Source organism: Podarcis filfolensis, assembly GCF_964270895.1.
Source record: "Podarcis filfolensis genome assembly, chromosome: 6".
NCBI lineage: Eukaryota > Metazoa > Chordata > Lepidosauria > Squamata > Lacertidae > Podarcis > Podarcis filfolensis.
Window position 1 is genome coordinate 47,102,219 of NC_139609.1, and position 21,850 is coordinate 47,124,068.

At 39.7% G+C, this 21,850-nt stretch overlaps 1 protein-coding gene across 2 annotated transcripts; it reads left to right on the forward strand.

The window, feature by feature from the left end:
• The first annotated feature begins 568 nt into the window (after window positions 1-568).
• Window positions 569-21,764, forward strand: EFCAB14 (EF-hand calcium binding domain 14). 2 transcript variants are annotated; one of them, XM_083619644.1, is made up of 11 exons: window positions 569-1,093; window positions 2,691-2,839; window positions 7,097-7,242; window positions 8,505-8,603; window positions 9,060-9,170; window positions 9,832-9,933; window positions 11,528-11,716; window positions 13,711-13,791; window positions 14,519-14,627; window positions 15,863-15,991; window positions 16,814-21,764. In XM_083619644.1, the coding sequence occupies exons 1-11, from the start codon at window positions 861-863 to the stop codon at window positions 16,987-16,989; spliced, it is 1,524 nt and encodes a 507-aa protein (XP_083475770.1). In that variant the 5' UTR covers window positions 569-860; the 3' UTR covers window positions 16,990-21,764. The 2 variants fall into 2 exon arrangements, with proteins under 2 accessions (XP_083475770.1, XP_083475769.1); XM_083619643.1 differs by lacking the exon at window positions 16,814-21,764 and having other exon boundaries at window positions 14,519-14,633; window positions 15,866-15,996.
• Window positions 21,765-21,850: the final 86 nt, after the last annotated feature.

Genomic DNA, 21,850 nt, shown 5'->3' on the forward strand with positions numbered 1-21,850 from the left:
ATGATGCCCACTTTTTTATTTTCTAACCCTTCCAAACTATGTTTACTAGATCATCTAGGTGAAATTACCATCAGTGACCATTTTCCGATGGATATATATTAGAGGAACAGTGCTATTATTGTTAGCTCAGATTTATTCACAACTGTCTCAGATGGTTGCTTAAAGTTAAACCATAAACAGAACAGAACATGTTAACAAAAGACTATGAGAAGCATCTGCTCCAATGAGATTCAAGGAGACCGAGTCTGAGCCCCAAGTGCATCTTGGTCAATGGCCGTCTCACTTTCCGACCGGAAGCTGCTCAGTACGTTTCGGTCATTACTGTACTTAAAACTGACCTAATACCCCAAAGCTATATACAGCACTTGCCCTTTAATAATTTCCGTACGTTCTCGCTGTGGGGGGGCATTAACTGGCTCAGCAGCCAATGAGAACCCCCGAATACATCTACGGTTGAGAGAGGCGTGACAGGCGAAGAGGAGTTGCCCTTTTGTCCAATAGGAGCGGCCGATGCTGGTAGGCGCCAGAGCAAAGCCGTCCAGCCAGCTTCCTCAACCTTTTCCAGCCAATGGCAGCGCCTCGTGTTGGCCGGCAGGCGCTGAGGGCGAGGAGGAAGCTGCGCCCGCTCAGCTGCCATGGGTCGGGCGGTTGTGGCGGGAGGAGCAGCCGATAAGAAAGAGCAGCAACGGCACCGCCGGCGTCTGAGGGCGCCGCGCCAGCCCCGCTGAGGCTGCTCCAGGGCGGTCGGGGAAACCTCCGAGACGCTGAAGCTGGCGAGCCGTGGTCCGGAGTTGGGAGCCCCTCCCGGGTTGCGCTGCTGCCCGGCTTCCCCGGCTCCTGCCCCGGCCCAGCAGAAAAGGATGAAGAAGCGCAAGGAGCTCAACGCGCTCATCGGACTGGGCGGCGGGAATGGGGACCGGGGAAGCGGGAGCGGCGGCGGCGGCGGGCGCAAGAAGAGACACTCGAGGAAAGGCTCCGCCTCGGGCCACCGGCTCCTCCGCACCGAGTCCGCCGAGAGCAGCAGCAGCAGCTCTTCCGGCCCGGAGTTCGGGGACGGCTTCGGGCTCCCAGGCGCCCGCTCCCGCTTTGCCAAGTGAGGCCCGCAAGAGAAGCAGGGAGGGGCTGCGCTTGGGGAGGAGGGGGCGAGGGACCTCGGTCCGTGGAGAGGCAGGCATGGCTCGGGCAGGACCAGAGGAGTGTGAAATATAATTTTAGATACGATGTATTATTGGGCGCGGGGCTGCCCCGTGCGGGATTTGGGGCTCCAGAGTGGGTTGGGTGGGTAGGGATGAAGGGAGGGGGTTGAGGTGCATATGGAAGAGTTGATACGTGACTAGCTCCATCGGGAGTATGCTGGGAGGAAAGGGGTTGGGGCGTTGGGAGTGTAAGGTTGACATGATTGCAGCTGAGTTGGAAAGTTGGTGACTGGGTGGGTAACATTTGGGTGTGCTGGGGTTGAAAGTGAGTTAAGGCTACTGAGGATCTGGAGCAGATTGTTAACACAAACAGTGAGTTTTTGCTCTGAGAGGGAAACTGTCTGCGACATGAATAGCTGGGTGTGTTTCTGGTATAACTTGTTGCTCTTGCACTAAGCCCAGGTGTGTGGGTGGGACAATTAGTGCCATTCTTTTTGCTTGGTTATTGTCATTTTGTTTATTTCATTTATTCAATTTATATCCCATGCTTCTTCCTGAAGGAGCCCAGGGACTGTTCTGCTAAGCTTGTTGTTGTTTAGTCGTTATGACCCCACGGACCAGAGCATGCCAAATATAAATCTCCTGAATATAGCTTTGGGTGCTCATAACCATGCTCTAATACATTTGATCTTGATTGATCTATACCTCTGGTTAATGCCTTTCCTTTGGTCTTTGGTGTACTTTCTACTGGTCAATGGCAATCTGATGTATTAAGTCTTTGTTGTAAAACAACAAAACAGTTTGTTGTAAAACAAGATTCTGTTTGAGTTCTGGAAGAAGGAATCCTCAATACAGATGTGGGGAACCTTTGGCCCTTTTAAATGTGGTTAAACTACAACTCCTGTCAGCCCCAGCAAGCATGACAGTAGTTGTAGTTCAGCAACATCTGGAAGGCCAAAGGTTTCCTGCACCAGTTCTAATAAGACTTATCCCTAAATTCTGCTTTGTGGGTCATTGTGAAAAAAGGTCAAATTCCTTCAAGCTTATTAAAACAGAAATAGTTCTTACAGTACTTCAAATTTGATTATAACCCCCCCCCCCAAAAAAAAGCTGGTTGTAGTAATTTGTAATTAACGTTAAGACCAGGGAAATGTACAGAGTGCTAGATATTCTGATCCTGTGCTATTATGTGCAAGTACCCTTTTGCCAATGTTTCCATTGTCGGATTAGGATACTAATCTAGAACATCATGAGAAGTGCTCTTCCTTGAACATTTGTATCAAAAAAGGTAAAATATCAGCAAGAACTTGGATTACTAGATACTGAATAATTAATGGAATTCCTACAGTCAAGAATTAATAAAAACCTCTGGTCAAGGGATTTAGGTGAAGGCCCTTGAATAATAAACTAGTTTTGAATTTATCTAGCTGTTTTGCATTGGATTGAATTGTGAGAGAGTAATATATTGCATTAATATTGAATACAATGTAGGTGCCAATTTTGTGTGATATTTGGCCATTGTGATGTAGCTGAACCATTTATTTATTCATTTAGGGGTGACTACCTGCGATGCTGCAAGCTTTGCTACCCATTATGTGCTTTTGTCATTTTGGCTGCTTGTGTGGTAGCTTGTGTTGGCTTGGTATGGATGCAGGTTGCTCTCAAGGAAGACCTGGATGAATTAAAGGAGCGGTTTCGAACCAGTAAGTACTGATCTTTGGTATTCCCTTTCTTTATAATAACTTGTGGGATATGGGACAAAGTCTTAAATAGCTGGTAATTGCCAAAAACACTCTATTTATAGTCTGTTTTAATATGAAGCAAACATGCTGACAAATGGTCATTTGTGTACAAAATACTATAACTCTGGGACAAGATGGACTGTTTTAAGAAGTGGCAGAAAGATATCTCTAAATTTGTCTGGCAGGGCAAGAAGCCCAGGATAAAATATAAGATTTTAACTGATGCAAAAGAAAGGGGTGGCTTTGCCCTGCCAGACTTCAGACTGTACTATGAATCAGCAGCATTCTGCTGGTTGAAAGACTGGCTGCTTCTTGAAAACACGGACATTTTGGATTTAGAAGGCTTTAACAACGTTTTTGGATGGCATGCATATTTGTGGTATGACAAGGTTAAAGCTCACAAAGCATTTAAAAATCATATTGTTAGGAGATCTTTGTTTAATGTTTGGATCAGATATAAGGATTTACTGGAAAATAAAACCCCATTGTCACCAATGGAAGCGAAAGCTCAGAAAAAGCTCAATATGGAGGCCAGTTGGCCAAAATATTGGGAAATTTTGGAGCAAGAAGGAGATAGACTGAAACTGCAGAGCTTTGAGAAATTAAAAAACAAAGTCCGAGACTGGCTTCATTATTTTCAGATAATGGAGGCATACAATTTGGACAGGAAAATTGGCTTCCAGGTGGAAAAATCTAAATTAGAAACAGAAGTGCTAGAACCTAAAACTAAAATTATGTCAAAAATGTATAACTTGCTGCTGAAATGGAATACACAGGATGAAACGGTTAAGTCAGCCATGATTAAATGGGCACAAGATCTTGGACACAACATTATGTTTGCTGACTGGGAACAGTTATGGACCACAGGTATGAAATTTACGGCATGTAATGCCTTAAGAGAGAATATTATGAAAATGATATACAGGTGGTACATGACCCCAGTCAAGCTTGCAAAAATATATCACCTGCCCGATAATAAATGCTGGAAATGTAAGGATGTTGAAGGTACATTCTTTCACCTTTGGTGGACGTGCCCAAAGATTAAGGCTTTCTGGGAAATGATTTATAATGAAATGAAAAAGGTATTTAAGTATACCTTCTTGAAAAAACCAGAGGCTTTTCTCTTGGGCATAGTCGGCCATTTGGTGCCAAAGAAGGACAGAACTTTTTTTATGTATGCTACAACGGCAGCAAGAATACTTATAGCAAAGCACTGGAAGACTCAAGATCTACCCACTCTGGAAGAATGGCAGATGAAGTTGATTGACTGTATGGGACTGGCAGAAATGACCGGCAGAATCCGCGACCAGGGAGAAAAGTCAGCAGAAGAAGATTGGAAGAAATTTAAGGACTATTTACAGAAATACTACAAAATTAATGAACTCTGAAAAGATGTTGGATTGAACTTTTGTGGTCTCTAGCTGTTATGATAAAGATAATAGGGACAAAAATTGTTTAAGTTATTAAATTTAAAAAAAAGTTGAATGGAAAATAAGGTGTTATTTTAAAAGGAATGTTAAGAGATTAGGATTTGCTGAATTAACAAGTTGAACTAGAAAACAAGAAGGGGAGGTATGAGGAAGTCAAAGAAATATGGTATTGAAGGATTGCTATAGAAATTGATTTGTTTTTAATATTTTTCTTTTTCTTTTTGTGTTTATATAAAATTGGAAAATCTAATAAATATTTATAAAAAAACAAAATACTATAACTCTGTTGCCATCCTCTATAAGCCACAGGTGATTAAAAACACATGGCCATACGTGTATTTTTAAAACGCAGAAGCCATATTTATTGGCATATGTCCTATTTGAAATATTTAATGCTTACAAATCATGTAATTAGATCTCTGTGATCCTTGGTGAATGTGTTAAAAAAATTCAAGTACTCAATAATATTTTCAAAGGCGGAGTTGCTAAAGTATCCTGAAAAATTGCAGCTGGTTTGTCTTGTGGGTGGCAGTGGGTAGACAAGTTCACATCTCTGTGTCATCTGATGGTGATTGTGAACAGGAAAGATCCATATTGATTTGGTGCCTTGCTAATTTTACTAGAAGTATGAGATAGAAATTGTCATACAGAAATTCCAAGGAAGGCTAATACCATGAGGTGAAGGGAATTGTTTAGGAGGAAGTGATTTTCTTCAAAGCTGCTGACGCTATATAGCTATGAAAGATAAACAAACTACCAGTTCATTTGTAACCAAGCTTTTCTTCACCATAAACTCCAAAACACACTTCTGATCCTCCTTTTGTGATCTGTTAATCTTGGAAGGTATACATACATGTATTGATCATCACAGCAACTATAATTTGCCTTTTTGATATAATTTATATACATACCTGGATACTTGGTCCAGGTGATGTGTGAGACTATATGCTGGCATAAAACAAACCATTTTTGCTGTTGACCCAACTCTGTAGGGGAGAGGATTTCACAATTAATTGGCGTGTTTCCAAGAGGAAAACCACTAACGGCAATGGTGAAATACTATCTTGTTTTTTATTATGACACTTTCAGGTCACCCATCAGCTTTAGAGCTTAATCTTCAAAGCGCTATTCATTCTTCAAATAGGTTACTTGGTTTTATGTCTGTTAATGAACTGTCTTGAAAATGTACTGTGTTGAATATGACAGTTTTTCATATAGGCTGAGCAATTACTGCATTTCTCAGCTGTATTTGTTGCTTTTAAGAACTGAATTCTCTACTAAGAAAAAAATTAAAAACACAGTGTACTTAAAAGAGCTCTCTGGTGTTCGTTCTAAAAGCTTTAAATAGTTCTATCCAATCTTGTAAGTTTTGACAGGCATTCAGAATTCAATTTTATTTCATTTTACCTAGCTAGGTCCAAGGTCCATCAATCTAAGGTTGTTGTATTAATCTACAAAGCTCTGGACAACTTAAGTCCAAGGTACTTTAATGACTACCTGAACCCTTATATCCTAGCTCAATCAGTTATATGATCCGCAGGAGCATTGCTGGTTATCCTTTGAGTCACTGAGGTTCAAATTATGTAGCCAGTAAAGCAAGCTTTCAGCATCATTGACCCAGTCCTGCAAAATGCTGTTCTGGTTGAGATTCAGCAGACATCTGCTTTAGTCTTTAAACTTTTGCTGAACACTTTTTATGTCACTAGGCTTATGCAGGCAATTAAGAACAAAAGTAAATGTGATAACTGGTAGTTTTAGATTTTGTCAGTTGTAAGCTGCCTTGATTTTTTTTAATGAAACACTGATAGTACACATATTTATGAAAAAATATAATAAAAATATTCTTGAATAAAGCTATGTTTCTAGATATTAACAGACTGTTAAGTTTAATGGCGTAACTCTGTTATGAAAGAAAATTACTAAGGAGAGCATGCCCGGAAGCATATTTGAAACTTGAAAGAAAGAGGTTATATTGTATATACACTTCATAAAGTGGTAGAAGGAGTCCCATTATACTTAGTGGGTGAAATTCAGCGTTGTGCTCTTCCAACAGCCAGTATGGTATAGTGGTTAGTGTGTTGGAGTAGAACCTGGGAGACAAAAGAGTTTGAATCTCTGCTTGGCCATGAAGATCACTGGGTGATCTTGGGCCAGTCAGTCTCTCAGCATAACCTACCACACAGGGTGGTTGTGAGGATAAAAATTGGGGAAGGACTATATATGCCACCTTGAGCTCCTTGGAGGAAAGTTGGGGTATGAATGCAATTAATAATAAACAAATGTACAAGCAGCTTCGGTATTGCTTTTTTCTTGTTATGTTGCTGAAGCATATGACACAGCTGAAGTCGTAAGGACATAACAATGATTGAGTAAAAATGGAATTCAATAAAGATTACTAATAGTACCTTAGCATCATATTGTCTGTTCATCAAAATAATTCCAATGGTTATTTAGTCATTAGTGTATGTAACTCATTTCCTTGACAATAATAAACTGCCTATTTAATTCAACTTCTCTCTCTTGAGAGCAGACACAGATTACAGGAAGGTGGTTCCTGCAATACATTTTATGATGTCTTTCACATATGTCTGTTAATCTACAACTTTGTTTAGCTTACTCTTTGTTCCTAAATGCACAGTGTGGAAGCTTGGCTAAAATCAATTCTAATATGTTTAGAATTCAGTCCCAAATTACAAAGCAATGAAGGCATACCTATTAAAGAATTCATGCTTGTGTTCCCAGATCTTCGTGTTGATGGATAACTATTGCTTCTGACTTTGTGTTTTAGTGGAGTCTAATCAAAAAACCTCATTCCAAGAAATTCCTAGATTGACTGAAGATCTGCTTAATAAACAAAAGGAACTGGAAAAGATTGAGAATGGAGATGCGGGATTAAGCAAAATATGGGTAAACATCACTGAAATAAGCAAACAGGTAAAGTAAGTGACCATTCAAGTAAAGTTATAATCTAAACCATTTAAAATATGTCTTATAACATCTTAGTTGAGCCATTTGCTATTATTGGTATGATTGCTATTGAAGAGCAACATTCTGGGTCAACGTGTATGTTGACATTTTTTAAACTGGTGAAAGTTATTAATCCATTCTTTTTACTGTCTGTGATAGTACATAATGCTAAGCTATAAAGTATGGTTCCGTAAGCCACACAGTACATTAGTTGTGTGCTGGTTCATGCAACCCAAGGGCTCCTGCTTCACTTCTTCTTTGTGCAAGCAGGTAAACAAGCCATAATATAGGTAGGTTACAATAATTACTGAAGTTGGGGCCATGGTTTGCTTTCTCCCTGACAAACCATAGTAACTAAGCCACCAACAAACTATGATTTAGGAGTGGCTAAAGTGGTCATTTGTTAGGAGAAAAAAACATGATTTCATGTTCAGATGTTACTCAAAGCTGTTGACTTTGTGGTTTATTCATGTGCTTGTGTAAAGCAGCAGGGCATAAGCTGCATGCTCCAGCATATGGCTTGCGCACAGTATGATTTCTAAATATAGTTTAAGTCTTATGTGCAGTTGTGGCCATTGGCTTAGCTTGAGTTCTGACAATGCAATAAACCATGGTTTATTGTGACAGTAACAAGCATGCTGCCCTCTCCCTCTTCCTTTTGTGCTGCTGCTAAAAGGAAATAAGAAATTTTACTTCCAATTCATTTGCTTGTTAATATTTGTTGCTTGCTTGAAACAAGGCAACTGCAAATCATTGGTTATGAAATTAGCTTGTTTCAACAAATCATATTCAAAAGGAAACTGAGAAGCGTTCTCATGGAAGGAGTAAACATAGAAAGTCTCTGCACAATTGGATTGTTCCTAATTTTTTAAAAGAATGTTCAGTGACTCTAAAAGCTGGGAAGGAAGTGTGTGCTTTTTGAATTTTTGCCTGTTTAGTGTATTTCAGTAGTTGGAAAATGTTTCCTTATACCCCACTTCTCTTATGATAGAAGAGTTAATGGTGCTTAGAAGTTAGCAGTGAGCTAGCAACCTCCTTAATCAGTAGGCTGATACTGACGAATCCACCAGTAGATTCTGGGCAAAGTGTTACCATGGTTGTGCCTAGTTGTATGTAGTACAGACTCAGGAGGCTTCCCAGTATTAGGTGCTGTGCCATTTATGTTTAAATGATTTATCTGTAACCTCTACTCTGAGAGAGAATGAAATAACATCTTCCTCTCGTTTTAGATTTCTTTGTTGATGTCAGCTGTAAATCACCTCAAAACGAACATTAAATCTGCTTCTGATTTGATTAATCTTCCTGTCACAGTAGAAGAGCTTCAGAAAGTATGTACTACACCAAGTATATTGTGTTTATCAAATTCTGCAAGCTACAAAAGTATTTTGAATCAGAGTTTTTTGAACCACTGCTATCAGTGTACAATGGTGTTAATCACTTGTAGGAAGTATGTAGGTGGGAAATGATACTGCTGCACTGGGTCACATTGCATAATGTCAGGATGTGCGCAGTTTGTTCAGTATGACTCTCCCATGTGGTTTTTTGTAAGGTTATATGGGTTGTTTGTATTGTATTGCTTGGTATTTTGGGTTGGGGTTGCATGTTCGTGTTTGCATTGTTGTATTATATTACAAGTTTCTAAATGTAACCTGCCTTGGGATCTTATGTGAAGTGTGGTGGTTATTATTATTTATTAGCTACTCTTCTGGAATTAATGCATTTGAGTCTCACACTTTTTAATATACCACTGATACTACAAGATTATGATTGGGTTTTTTCCCCAGAGTGTTGCTACTATAGGTAGCACTGTAACTAGTGTTCATCATGATGTTGAGAGTATGCAGGCAGCAATTGAAGAACATAAGAAAACTATAGAGACACTCCAAAATGAGATGGTAAGGACTTGTATTAATCTGATAGTAGTTCATTCTGTGATAATTCCCATATGAACTTCATTTTGGCTATGTCATTTGACAGTAAAAAAATGTCTTTTTAAAGGCAATCAATGTTTTGGATGAAAATCTGTATTCTCCAGTTTATTGTTGCAGAACTCCATGTTAAAGTTTAACAGGGATGGGAAGCTTAAGTCTTTCAGATTCCTAGATACTATAAACAAATTTGTAAATATTGGTCATCTTTGAGGATGTAAATAAGTTAACGATTAATGCCCAATTAATAGGGGTTTGGGTGTCTAGCCTCAATGGACTTTCCTGATCCACCCTCTTCATATGCTCCTTGTACTATTTCTTATATCAAGCAAAGCAAGTAAATGTGACTTTAATTATAACAAGAACCTTTTGAGTAATCACATGCTGAGGGAGCATCACATATCTCCCATGTTTCCTAACTGCTTTCCATCCATACAATACTTGTCATATTGCACTTGTTTATTTATTTTGAATCTCTTAAATACATTTACATGGAGCACCAGTATATTTGTGTATATCACAGTCTGCTACCCTCTGTCTTCCTAGTTTTGTGTTTGTGAAAGCTTGGTTCCCACGTTCAAAGTTTAAATAACTGGTTTCAAAAATTCATTTTTACTACTTTTATTAGAGTGAACTCGCAGAAGATGTTAGAGGAAAGCAGCTGCCTTCATTTCCCTCCTCTCCAACCCCCCAAATAAGTGAGAAGAATCTGACAGACAGTTGTAAACAGGTACAGCTTGTTGCTGCTTTAGATGCTTTGCAAATCAGTATTTCAAGATTTCTGTAAAACTATTTTAAACTAGGATTCTGGGACAAAGAAGAAACTGTCAGCCTCTATTTTAAGGAAACATGGGTTGATATTTAAGATTAGTTATACTCGGAGTAGACCAGGGGTAGACAGCCTAAGGCCCGTGGGCTTCTCAGTCTGGCCCGTGGGTGGTCCGGGAATCAGCGTGTTTTTACATGAGTAGAATGTGTGCTTTTATTTAAAATTCATCTCTGGGTTATTTATGGGGCATAGGAATTGGTTCAATTTTTTTCCTCCAAAATATAGTCCGGCCCACCACATTCTCTGAGGGACGGTGGACCGGCCCACGGCTGAAGAAGGTTGCTGACCCCTGGAGTAGACTGATTGAAATTGGTGTCGTGGTCATTAATTTCACAGGATCTATACTGAATAGAACTTCATAGAATTATTGAGTTGGAAGGAACCATAAGGATCATCTAGTCCAGTGATGGCCAAACTTGGCCCTCCAGCTGTTTTGGGACTACAGTTCCCATCATCCATGACCACTGGTCCGTTAGCTAGGGATGATGGGAGTTGTAGTCCCGAAATAGCTGGAGGGCCAAGTTTGGCCATCACTGATCTAGTCCAACCCCCTGCAAAGCAGGAATCTTTCGCCCAGGTCTGTGTCTAACCATTAGTGAAATTCAGTTTCCTAGGCAGAGAGCAGAAATAAAAGAGACTATGACACTCTTCATAATAAGAAGCTGGATATTAATTTTAGGTTGTGATTTGTGTAATAGTCTCTTCCCTCAATCCCTTGTATTGCATAACATCCAGCACAATGTGGAGTTCCGGAGAACTAAGAAGCTTTCTCACACACTATTTTGAGGCAATTTAATTCATTTTAATTAATTTATTGTCCAACTGTGAATTCTGAAAATTGAGCAATATGTCTTTCTTTGCTTGTTAAAAAGGAAAAACATACAATTTCTTTGAAAGAAACCATCAATATTAAAACAGCCAACAACATGGCAGTTCTTGAAATAGATCTCCTAGCTTTGTGGTTAGTCATTTGCCCTAGTTAAGTACTTAATTAGTGAGTAGTAAATTGCTATGCCCGCTTGTCAAACTGCCTTGCAAAACACTGGCAAAGTGTATTTATTATAAAATAAAGGTATCAGTAAAATATATTAAATAACACAGTGGTATTAAAACAACATGTTGGCAAATTATTTTGTTTGATCTGTTAGGCTTTGTATTCTTTGAAGGTAGCTTGCACTAAAAGAACTGAACATAAGGCCTGTGAGATTTAGCACACCTGTTTTCACAGAGGGTAGTTGCTGAAACAAAGCTTTCAACTTTCAAAGAACTTAACAGACCTCCTTCATTTAAGGATTTGTCAAGTGGCTCTAAACCCTATTTGAGCTGCAATCCAATGACTCTTGGGAATACTCTTTGCTGAATTTAGGGATTTATTTATGCCAGCATAGAGTCAAGCTGCAGATGAATGACAACAATTGCATAAGTATAAACTGCTTACTCTTAGTTATTGCTGTTTCTATAATAGTGTAAGAACATTTTTTTCTGTGTTGAACAGGATAACCAGTACCTACATACCTCTATAGAAGAGGTAAACTCTACCCTAATGTTGTACCAGAAACAGAATGATTTAAAACTTTTCAATATGGACTCCACAGTTGGCAATCTAAGTTGGAGAGTTGCTTCATTAGAAAATCATATGACAGTGAATAAACTGGGAAAAAAAGAAAACCTGACCCTTGGCATGGTAAGTGCCTAGCTATTGTGGGTGTTTGAGAAACGAATTTTTGCAAAACAGTTATGTTTTCTGTCTATATGGATTTGTGGTGCTGCATAGTGGTTGAACTGATACTGGGAAAGCCACACTTTCCAAAAAGAAATTGCAATTCACGCTTGGTGTGTGGAGTTATAAATGCTAACTATAGTGAAAGAGGCCATTCTCTAGTTATCTGGATTCCTTCTATCACAAGCTTTGCACTGAATTAATGAATTTCTGCAACAATATGAGCTGTCAGTTGGATATTCAGTGATGCTTTCTGTGTTACTGTGGATCTTGGTCACCTTGAATTTCTAATTTGCTTGTACAGCTTTTGTTGTCTGATAATTTGAACAGTAAAATCCACTATACTCTTAATGTCTATGAGAACTATGCTTCAGTTTTATTACAAAGTTAAAACTGCAGTCCTACACACTTCTTGGGAAGTGTCAGGGAACTGCCATCAGAGCCAAGAGTGGAGGTAAGGCTCCCCAACGATGCAGGAGAAGGGACCAGCAGGGAGAGAGAGAACACTTCCTTTGGGGAAGGAAATCGGCGTGACACCAGGAAGAAAGGGGAGCAGGGAAGGACTTCGGAGACATGGCTCCAAGACTCTTCCACAGAGGCCAGCGGGGAGAGCCCAGGGCCACGCCCACTCTGCGCAGAAGACTTCCACGCAGGGAGGCTAGGCGGAGACTTGGCGTCAAGCAGCTTTTATGTTGGAAGAAGTTCAGGAAACACCCACTGACGGATTCTGCCAGTGACTGACACAGCCACGGAGAAAGGGCTGTCCAGCCAGGGAAAGGTTTAGCCAGACAACGTTGCCTAGAGCAGCAGCCCCCTAACGCACGAGCAACCCCAATTCCCTTTACAGGAAGTAAGCCCCATTTATGTCAGAGGGAGTTGTTTCTGAGTCGACATGCATTGGATTGGACTTGGATGGCAAGTTTGTATGGATGCAGTAGTAGTGCTTGCATTGCAAGTAAGATCCTACCTGAATCAATGAATATTTGTTGCAGCATTTTGTGTAGTTACTCTCATCTGACTATGCATTGAGACTCTGCACCTAGAAAAATCTTGTACGTTAATAAGTAGCCTGAAATGTTGACAAAGCCAGATTCTACATGCCTACTTCATTTTTTCTCACCGAAAACATTTTTCTTTCCATGTTCTGCAAGATTTTGGGACATATTGGGATGAAAAGAAAAGGAGCTGGTGGAACTGGCTATCAGAATGGCAACTTGGCTGGGCACTAGACAAAATGATATTTTTCTGTGATTCTCTTCTTTTTAAAAAATTTAAACACAGGAGTGGAAGTACTATGGTGAAATGGCAAACATCTAGAGCAAGTGTAATAGTTGAATGTATACTTTAATGTTTTTAGGGGATTAGAAATCTCAAATAATGAAGTTGGAAATCTTGGCCATATGTAGGACTGAAAACTGTATAATACAATTGCCACCTAAGATGGCAAATGTAGAAGGAAGGCTAGGAGAAGCTGTATTGATCAGGTTGTATTGGACATTGGCACTAAAATGTGTAACTCTCATTAGATTTTAGTTGTTCAGTATATTGGATCCCCAACTTCACCTTTCTGGCAGCACTGCTGTGTGTGTGTGTTCCTGTTGTACAGTTATTATACCGTCATGCTGAGTGGCAGCCTTATTGATATGCTATTTCAACCTCCAGTGTACTTCTCTTTCTCTTTTTGCTTAAATAGCCACTGGGTTGTGCTAGTTGCAGACTAGGACTGTCTGAGCTTCCATTGATCTCAGCATGTCCTGGTGAGCCTTGTATATTAACTTTTCTCTCCAGTATAGTTGTTCAAATAGTAGGTCTTGATGCTTTCTCACACAGCTACATTTTAATATATTTGTGATTACTGGCTAGTCCTAGGGTGTTCATTTCTTGTATCGCTTAAGGGTAAGCTATATTTTAGAAGAAGACACAAACATAAGCCTTTCTTTTGGTTTTGGTTTTTGCAGGTGAGCGACTTAACTACCTCGGTGAAAGTAGAAAATGAACCAAGGAATGAAACTACTACTGAAAAGGTACAGGGCATGGAGGTAATTCTAGGGAAACCAGAAGTAGTGTTTAAAAGCAAGCCATATCATATTACTACACATTTTTTTCCTGCTTTCCCTAATTTACCCATAAAGATAGGAAGGTGTTTTAACAAATTCCAACTAAGGAAATATGCAAAATGGTACAGCTTTAAATTTGTAGCAATATATAAGAAATCTATTCTCTGCAATGTATAAAACTATATATGCTGGAGATCTCTCTGGCTTGCTCTTAAAAGCAAGCTACATGTTGCACACCAGAGAGACACTCTAAGATCTTCCTAGGTAATAAGAACTTACTAAGGATAAACAAGGTTATGCAGATTTTGATAAAAGGAAATGACCATTTTAAATGCTGGCTGGGTGAGGTTGGTTGGTGCAGAGTATCTTATTTTTCACAAATAAGGTACTCGTACAGAAAATGCTATACTAAACTAGTCCTATTGAATATGTTCTTCTTTTGTCAGGTTAGTGGGCAAGTGAAATTATTATTTTATTTTGGCTTATTGGTCTATGGAAAAAGTGTACTGTAGCATCTTAAGGAAGATTATGTTATCTAATCCTATGGCCACCATAATAGGCCACAGGGGTTCTACAGAACATATGGGTGATATGATGCTTATAGATCAAGTACTTAGACTTCTGAACTGTGGAATCTTTCAGTTTATTGCAACTTAGTCTGAAATTGGCAGTGTTTTTTCATGGAAATATTTCTGTTGGTATTGTACAGAATATAGAAAACGGGGATTCTCAGGTATCTATGTTAAGAGAGAAGCTGCAGCTGATCAACGCTCTGTCAAGCAAACCAGAAAGTGATCGATCTGAAGCATTGAAAAAAGGTGAATGTTGCATATAGTTTCACTTCCTGCACTAAATTACTATACTGCTGCTTTAGCTAATTTAATCATGAGTCATTTGCACTACAGTTCCTTGTACAAATGAGCAAACTGGGTGCTGAAAGGAGTGGAAATATGTTTGATGGCTGGCCTCTAGTTACGAGCTTCTGACCGAAGCCTCTCATAGCTTATCCTTTATGGAAAGACAAATAACAAGAAGTGTAAAAATATAAGTGCTTACTTTGGAAGGGAAAACTATTAGCAGAACCACATTATTAACAGAAACAATTGAGGCATGTACAATTCAGTTCCAAATTTATCAGTTCCATCACTTTCAGCATATGAACTGCTTTGATCGTTCAAGTAAGCGTTTATACATGTATATCACTCTTACTGTGCTGTAATGAAAAGGCAAGGTAGCTATCATGTCAAAGTCCCCAGTAAATGATCAGTCAAAATATTTTTCTTTGCCTTATTGAGTTAATACTCTAGCATAGAAACACACGTGCCACATCAGTAAGGCTAGGTTATACATTTGAAATGTGCTTTTCCATTCAAAATGCACAAGAATAAGCAAGTTGGAAAAGACTGGGCCATTACTTTTCCATGTTCGAAGGGGAAAGCCCTCTGCCTCATTAGAAGATACTTTCTATAAAATGTTAAAGTCTGGGGTTACCAGTGTGACACCAGTACCAGTAAATATACTCTCTGAAATCTGCAATACGTGAGTGTCTGTTTGCTCTTCTGGCTCAGTTCCTGTTTGCACTGGCTCAATCTCTCCTACACTGAACATGCTCCCTTTAAAGATACCCATGTTACATTGGATGCCAGAATTGGACACCCCACTCCAGTTGTAACAAGGGGAGAGGTGCAATGAGCTTCTTTATGAGAGAGTGCAGTGGTAGCTGATGTAGATGCCTTTCCCCATAGGCTGGGAGGGGGGGCATGATTGCACCACTTTGCCCTGTTGCTTTGTCTGTTCTTTTGGATGTGGAAATCCTTTTGTGACTGGCACCGATGGCACTTTTTCAAAATTTCATAGATGCCCGCTAGCCCAAAAAGGTTGCTGCCACCTGCACTGATTTTTCCACTAATGACATCTCTGGTATGTTACTGTGTTGAAAGTGCCATATTATGTTTGATACCATCTTCATGTAGCCCCGTTTTTGAAGCATAATTGCCTTCCACCTACTCTTGCCAGATAATTAGCAAAAAACTACTGTAAAATTTCTTGACAGGAGGAAAGCTCCAGAGCACATCAAAGCCTACAAAGCTTCCAAGACTTTCTTCAAGATCAGTTGGCAGCAGTTTTGAGGGGAATAGACACCCAAGAGACTTGTCATTACCTGGAATATCCAACATAGAAGGTAACCGCATGTGGTTGGAGATGAATGAACCATAGAGAACATTTTTCCAAATGTAGCATAAACAATCCCAAAGGACCTCTCCAAGCTGAGTGAATGTGCAGTCAAATAGCAAATCAATTCAGTGCAAGCAAGTGTAAAGCGATGCATGCCTGGGTAAAAAGATAATTTTATGCACTTACAGAGTCTGAAATGGCAGTAGGTGGCCAGGAACAAGACCTTGGGGTCATAGTGGGTAGCTCAAGAATAGCATCACAATTGCAGCCAGTCTGAATCCTTAAGATTATGGAAAACTCTCAAACTGTTGAGAGAGGTCCAATATTTTAGCAAATCAATGTTGCTTTTGTTTAAATGTCCACAGAGAATGATTCTCTTTTGGGCTGATTCACATCTAGCAATCTGAGAATGAGTCATGCCTCACTTACCCCTTGTTATCACTCCCCCTCCTTACCTTACATGCTGAGAAAATATTCTGCTGTGGCTGTGCTATGTTTAAGCCACAGTTTCCTGTTAGCTCTGAACTGGGAAACTGGGTGAATTTTGACTAACAACCTGGTTTCATATCCTGATTAGTAATGAGAAACTGGTTTAAACAAATGGCAATAGAAGCAGCAACGTTGGCATGCAAGGGAAGGAGGATTGTGGAGACCCAGTGCTAGTAGTTCTTGGCTTAAAAAACCGGCTCTTTATCTACCGGAATGTATATTACAGACCATATAGTGTGTATTTTGTGTGTCTCGTGGAAAAAGCTACTGCTGCTGGAGGAAAGTGTTAATACTTCTTAGCTACTGTCTGTTCTTTAAAATTATTTGTTCCTTCTTGCAGACCTTCAGGATTTATTCAGGACCATCAGCCAAGACTCTGATGGCAAGCTATCCTATGAAGACCTGCAAAAACTGGTTGGATCTGCAGTGTATGATTCCCAGAGCTTTAAAGAATTTGATACAGATGGAGATGAGAAGTATTCCTTACTGGAACTAAGGATGGCTTTAGGTTTATAGTATCTCTACATATATAAATAACAGTATTGAAGGACTACAGTAGCTATACAAGAAAAACTGATAAGTTAAAAGCTACATCTGGCACTTTCTGAATTATATACTAATCTTTGCAGCTAACTTAGTGTACATGTTGACACCGTTTTAATTTTGTGTTCTTTGGAAAATATGGAAAGCTAATTTTTGATTTAATTTAAGAGATACAGATTCCTCAGATTTTCAATTATGAACCTCTAATCCCGAGATTATTTGGTAATGCCTAAACTCTGTTGACAAGTAGAGGGCACATAGGTGCAACTAAATTTTCTCTGGATTGAGGCTTAGAGGATTATATTCTGCCATGGTTTTGGATAACTGGGCTGCACCTTAAATTGCACTAAGAATTTTAGCTCAAAGTTTTTATTTCCCTTATAAGGGAAGCACTTGTCTTCAAATTAGAATATGTGTGTATATATTGACAGACATGTATTTTATATTTCAAATTTGCCTTAAATTAGCTGCACTTTAGAATAAAAAAATAAAAGCATCTATCTTCACAGGATGGGGGCTCTTTTCCTTGTAAATATTTAAAATTGAATCAATTACATCTGAGTCAACTTGGCAATCTATTAAAAGTAATAAGGATCCCAAAGTAAGTTGTGTTGGAGGAGGCTGGAAAGACATGTTTCTCCTTAGGAGCACACTTTGGGGATCTGCTTTTCCCATAGTTGCATGGGAATCCATGGATAACTTTCAGATACTAAGATACCTGTCTACCAGACTCTCAGAAGGGCTTTTGTCCCTAAAGATGAGATGAAATAAAGTTCCTGTTTATTTTATACTCTGAACCATGAGAGATAAGAATAATAACTAGTTCTTTCCCTCTGCCATTCAATTTCATATGGAGTGTTTAGTATTAAAACTTTTAGAAGAAGTGCAGTTACTAGCCTTTCTGTAGACTTTCCCTCTTATTTTGGCTAACATTTATTGAATTAAATTTCCTCACCTTAATACAAATCTCAGCAAATCAGAGGTTGTTTTACATGGGGGTTATGTTCCTAGTCAGGAACCCCTGGAACCAGGGCCCCTGCAAGTTGGAGGGCTGCTTGCCTGGCTTGGGGAAGGCTGTACAAGGGCTCTGACAGCGTCCTAGAGTCCTCCCATCTCCCTTCCAAACCCTAGTAAGTGCTTGCCCAGGCAGGAGGGCTCTGGGACCCTGTAAGCCTCTAATGGATAATCCCACAATCACAGCTCTGCACAGGTGTGTGTTGGGGAAATAAAGATTGGGATTCTGCCACTTTCCATGTATTTCCCCACCGACCTGCACAAAGCCGTAATTGCATTAGTAAAATAAGCATAGGTTGTGACTTACCTGTACTCTCATTTTACTTCTTTCTTCATTTATGTGAGCCAGGAAAAGGTTGGGGATATTTGGGGCCAAACATGGAGTGTATCTTTGCATTTGTACATAGTGTTGTTTTTTTGAAATAGCAGTGTGGTGTCCTGATCCAGGTTGGCAATGTGGCATGAGTAAGGGTTAAAAAAAAGGATGGTAAAGGAGCCCTGGATGGATTAAGTCCAGTCAAAGACAACTATGGGGTTGTGGCGCTCATCTTGCTTTCAGGCTGAGGGAGCCAGCGTTTGTCTACAGACAGCTTTCCGGGTTATGTGGCTTGCATGACTTAAATCACTATTGGTGTATGGAGGAGCGTGACGAGTGCCAGAGTGGGGATTCGAACCACCGACCTTCCAATCGGCAAGCCCAAGAGGTCCAGTGGTTTAGACCACAGCGCCACCCGCGTCCCTTGTGGCATGAGTACAGGTAAAGGTATCCCTGACCGTTAGGTCCAGTCGCGGACGACTCGGGGGTTGCACGCTCATCTCGCTCTATAGGCTGAGGGAGCCGGCGTTTGCCCACAGACAGCTTCCAGGTCATGTGGCCAGCATGTCTAAGCCGATTCTGGCGAGCCAGAGCAGCGCACGGAAATGCCGTTTACCTTCCCACCGGAGCAGTACCTATTTATCTACTTGCACTTTGACATGCTTTTGAACTGCTAGGTTGGCAGGAGCTGGGACTGAACAATGGGAGCTCTCCCCGTCGCGGGGATTCGAACCGCCAACCATCTGATCAGCAAGCCCAAGGCTCTGTGGTTTAAACCACAGCGCCTCCTGCGTCCCTGTTGCATGAGTAGAAGAGGGTTAACCCTCCCCGCTCCCAGTATCATTGTTGTGATGAAAATCCTGCCTTCTGAAATTGTCTCATAGGGCAAATAGCTTGTGGGAGGGATTTCCATTGGGATCACCACACAGAGAGTAAAGATTAACCCATTGATTCAGCACCACAGTCCATATCTGGATTGGGGACTCCACATGTGCTGTTTTAAAAAGTGTGTGCAAATGTGAAGAGTCTGTTGATGTATACTGCAGCTTGGTCCTTTTTACAGTTCCCTTGCTTAAACTTAAGAACTCTTTGATATTTTAAAAGGATTTTACCTTTTCACTTTTAATTTGATCAGCAAAGTAACACAACAAAGTACAGACTTTACAGTCATCTGAATATGCATGCCATGGACAATAATAATAATACTTTTATCTATATGCCACCTATCTGAGTTGCCCCAGCCACTCTGGTCGCTGTTAACAGAAGACTAGTGTACATGGAGGTCTGATATAATGTTGGTTTACTCTAGAGTAGATGGAAACGATTCCTCCAAAAACATTACAATAATGAAAAGCCTTGAAAACCAAATTTCTCTCATAGGTTCTCTAATTTTTTACTACCAGTTTCCTACCTGGGCAAGTTGACCTTGCCTAGTGAAGTAGAAAAATATTTCAAGATTACTGAAAACCAGTGCTCTCTCAGACAAGTATCAACCACTTTTTTAATCTGCTTTCTGTATAAAACTGTTGACCAAATTAAATGAAGCAATAAAAATAACTTGGCTAGTATTTATTTGTACCTATGTAATATGATTGTATGCCAAATTGTTGAAGGTATTTTTGGAAGATTAGTTTGTATGGTTAATATGGAAGGAAGCTCTTTTCTAGCCCCACTCTTAAGCAAATAACTGACAATTGTTTAATTTTTCTTTGAGGTGTATATTTACCATAATAGGGAATCCCATTCAAATACTTTGGAATATTCATGGCTGGCTGGATGCTCAACTACTAAAGTGATAGTCCTCCGGAACTCTACCATCTCAGTTTTCATGAAGGGAAACATGTTTGGAAACCATCTCACTTCAAAGGATGCCTCTCATGCAGAAAGCTTTCCAAAGCCCAGTTCATGTTGCCTCAGCAGCAAGGGAATTGTACAGAGACTTGTGTGTTGTTTTAATTACAGTATATGGCTCCTTCCCACAGTAGCATTTTCCAGCTCCTGAGTGTGTGTGTGGCACATGTGGGAGAGAACCACATCATTCAGCAAACTCACATGGGTCCATTTTGCTGGTGTGATGTGGGGACCGATGATAAAAAGTAGATCTCCACCCATCTCTGATAACATGAACTGGGTCTAATTTCTTCTCTCTGAAGAAGAAACCAAGTACTGTGGTTAGAACAATAGTTGCGTATGTTAACAGGAACATCCATGGGGCTGTGAAGACTATAACACCAGTAACATACCAAGCAGAACTAAATCATGTATTCTAGGGAATACTGTTTTAGCTCAGGTTGCTAACGGTTTGCTGCTTGTGTTTTACAATGCAAGTGTTTTGCTATATTTTGTAGGCTGTGGAGCACACAGCCCCGTGCAATAGTGCTAATGTAACTTCTCCCAGCAACATATGGAAATAAAGGAGGGAAATGGGTTTGAGCCACAAGCTTAAATCCAAGCTTCTGTTCAATGTTTAGTATCCTCAGCATTGTGATGTGGCATTCTGTGTTGGGAAGAAGCACATAGATGGTTATAGCTATGGTTAACTTTTTTACCTGCTTCTTCAAGAATGCCAACGAAACTGGGATAGCCAATTTAGTGCTGCAGTACTGAAGGCCTTTGGGTGAATACTGAGTTTCTTATTTTAACACTTTTGGAATGCTTCCAGTGAAGATGAGGCATTCTCTGAAAACTGAAGTGATCCCTGTTGCCCTTCAGCCAAGATTGAAAATATGTTGGTTGAGAATTAATACACAATAATAAAATTTGTTTGTAGCATCTCTTGTGATGGCAGAAATGAAACTGATGTGTATTTATAAAACAAATGTGTGACTTAAAACATTTGGTTTGGAGTGGTCATATAAAAAGAGGATTTAATAGTAAGGACTCCACAGCATTAAGAGCAAGAGACAGTTTATTTTTCTCTGAAGTATTTAAGACAGCTGCTTCTTTGGTGCTGGAAAGGTTGTATTGATCTTGTCCTTTGTGTGTTTTAGCTACAGTGAAGAGAACTAAAACTATCCAGGAAAAGTTGAGCTATTCCATGTTCATATCCTCCAGTGTTTCTTGTCTTGGGAGAAGCTTTTCCACATAGGAATAGCCAATCAGTTTTGTGGGGTTTTTTTAGAATTTTGAACAGAATTATTTGCTAAGATTCTTAGCTTTGCTTTGGTTTATTTTCTTTATAATTTGTGTTAGCCTACTGCACTAAATATTTTAGTTGAGCGTTGTGTAAATAATTTATTTTAAGCTGGCCTTCCATATATATTGGCTGAATTGCTGACATCTTATAAGCAAATTGGATATCTTTTAGAACTGTAGAAAAACTTGTATGAATTAAAGCTGGTTTTAGCTACAGAATTTTGCACCTATCATGCATTTGTGAATGTCAAATTTAAATAAAAACACTTTGTTTGGGGTGTAATTGGCATTTTATTTTCAAAATCAAATTTTATATTAAGGAAATGCTTTGCAGCATAAGCTGACAAGATGTTTATTGCTGTTCAAAGC

Coding starts and splice junctions, on each gene's coding strand:
- EFCAB14 (XM_083619644.1), top strand. CDS start 861: ATGAAGAAGCGCAAGGAGCTCAACGCGCTCATCGGACTGGGCGGCGGG. Junction 9,171..9,831: donor AGACACTCCAAAATGAGATG/GTAAGGACTTGT, acceptor TACTTTTATTAG/AGTGAACTCGCAGAAGATGT. Junction 15,992..16,813: donor TGGAATATCCAACATAGAAG/GTAACCGCATGT, acceptor TCCTTCTTGCAG/ACCTTCAGGATTTATTCAGG.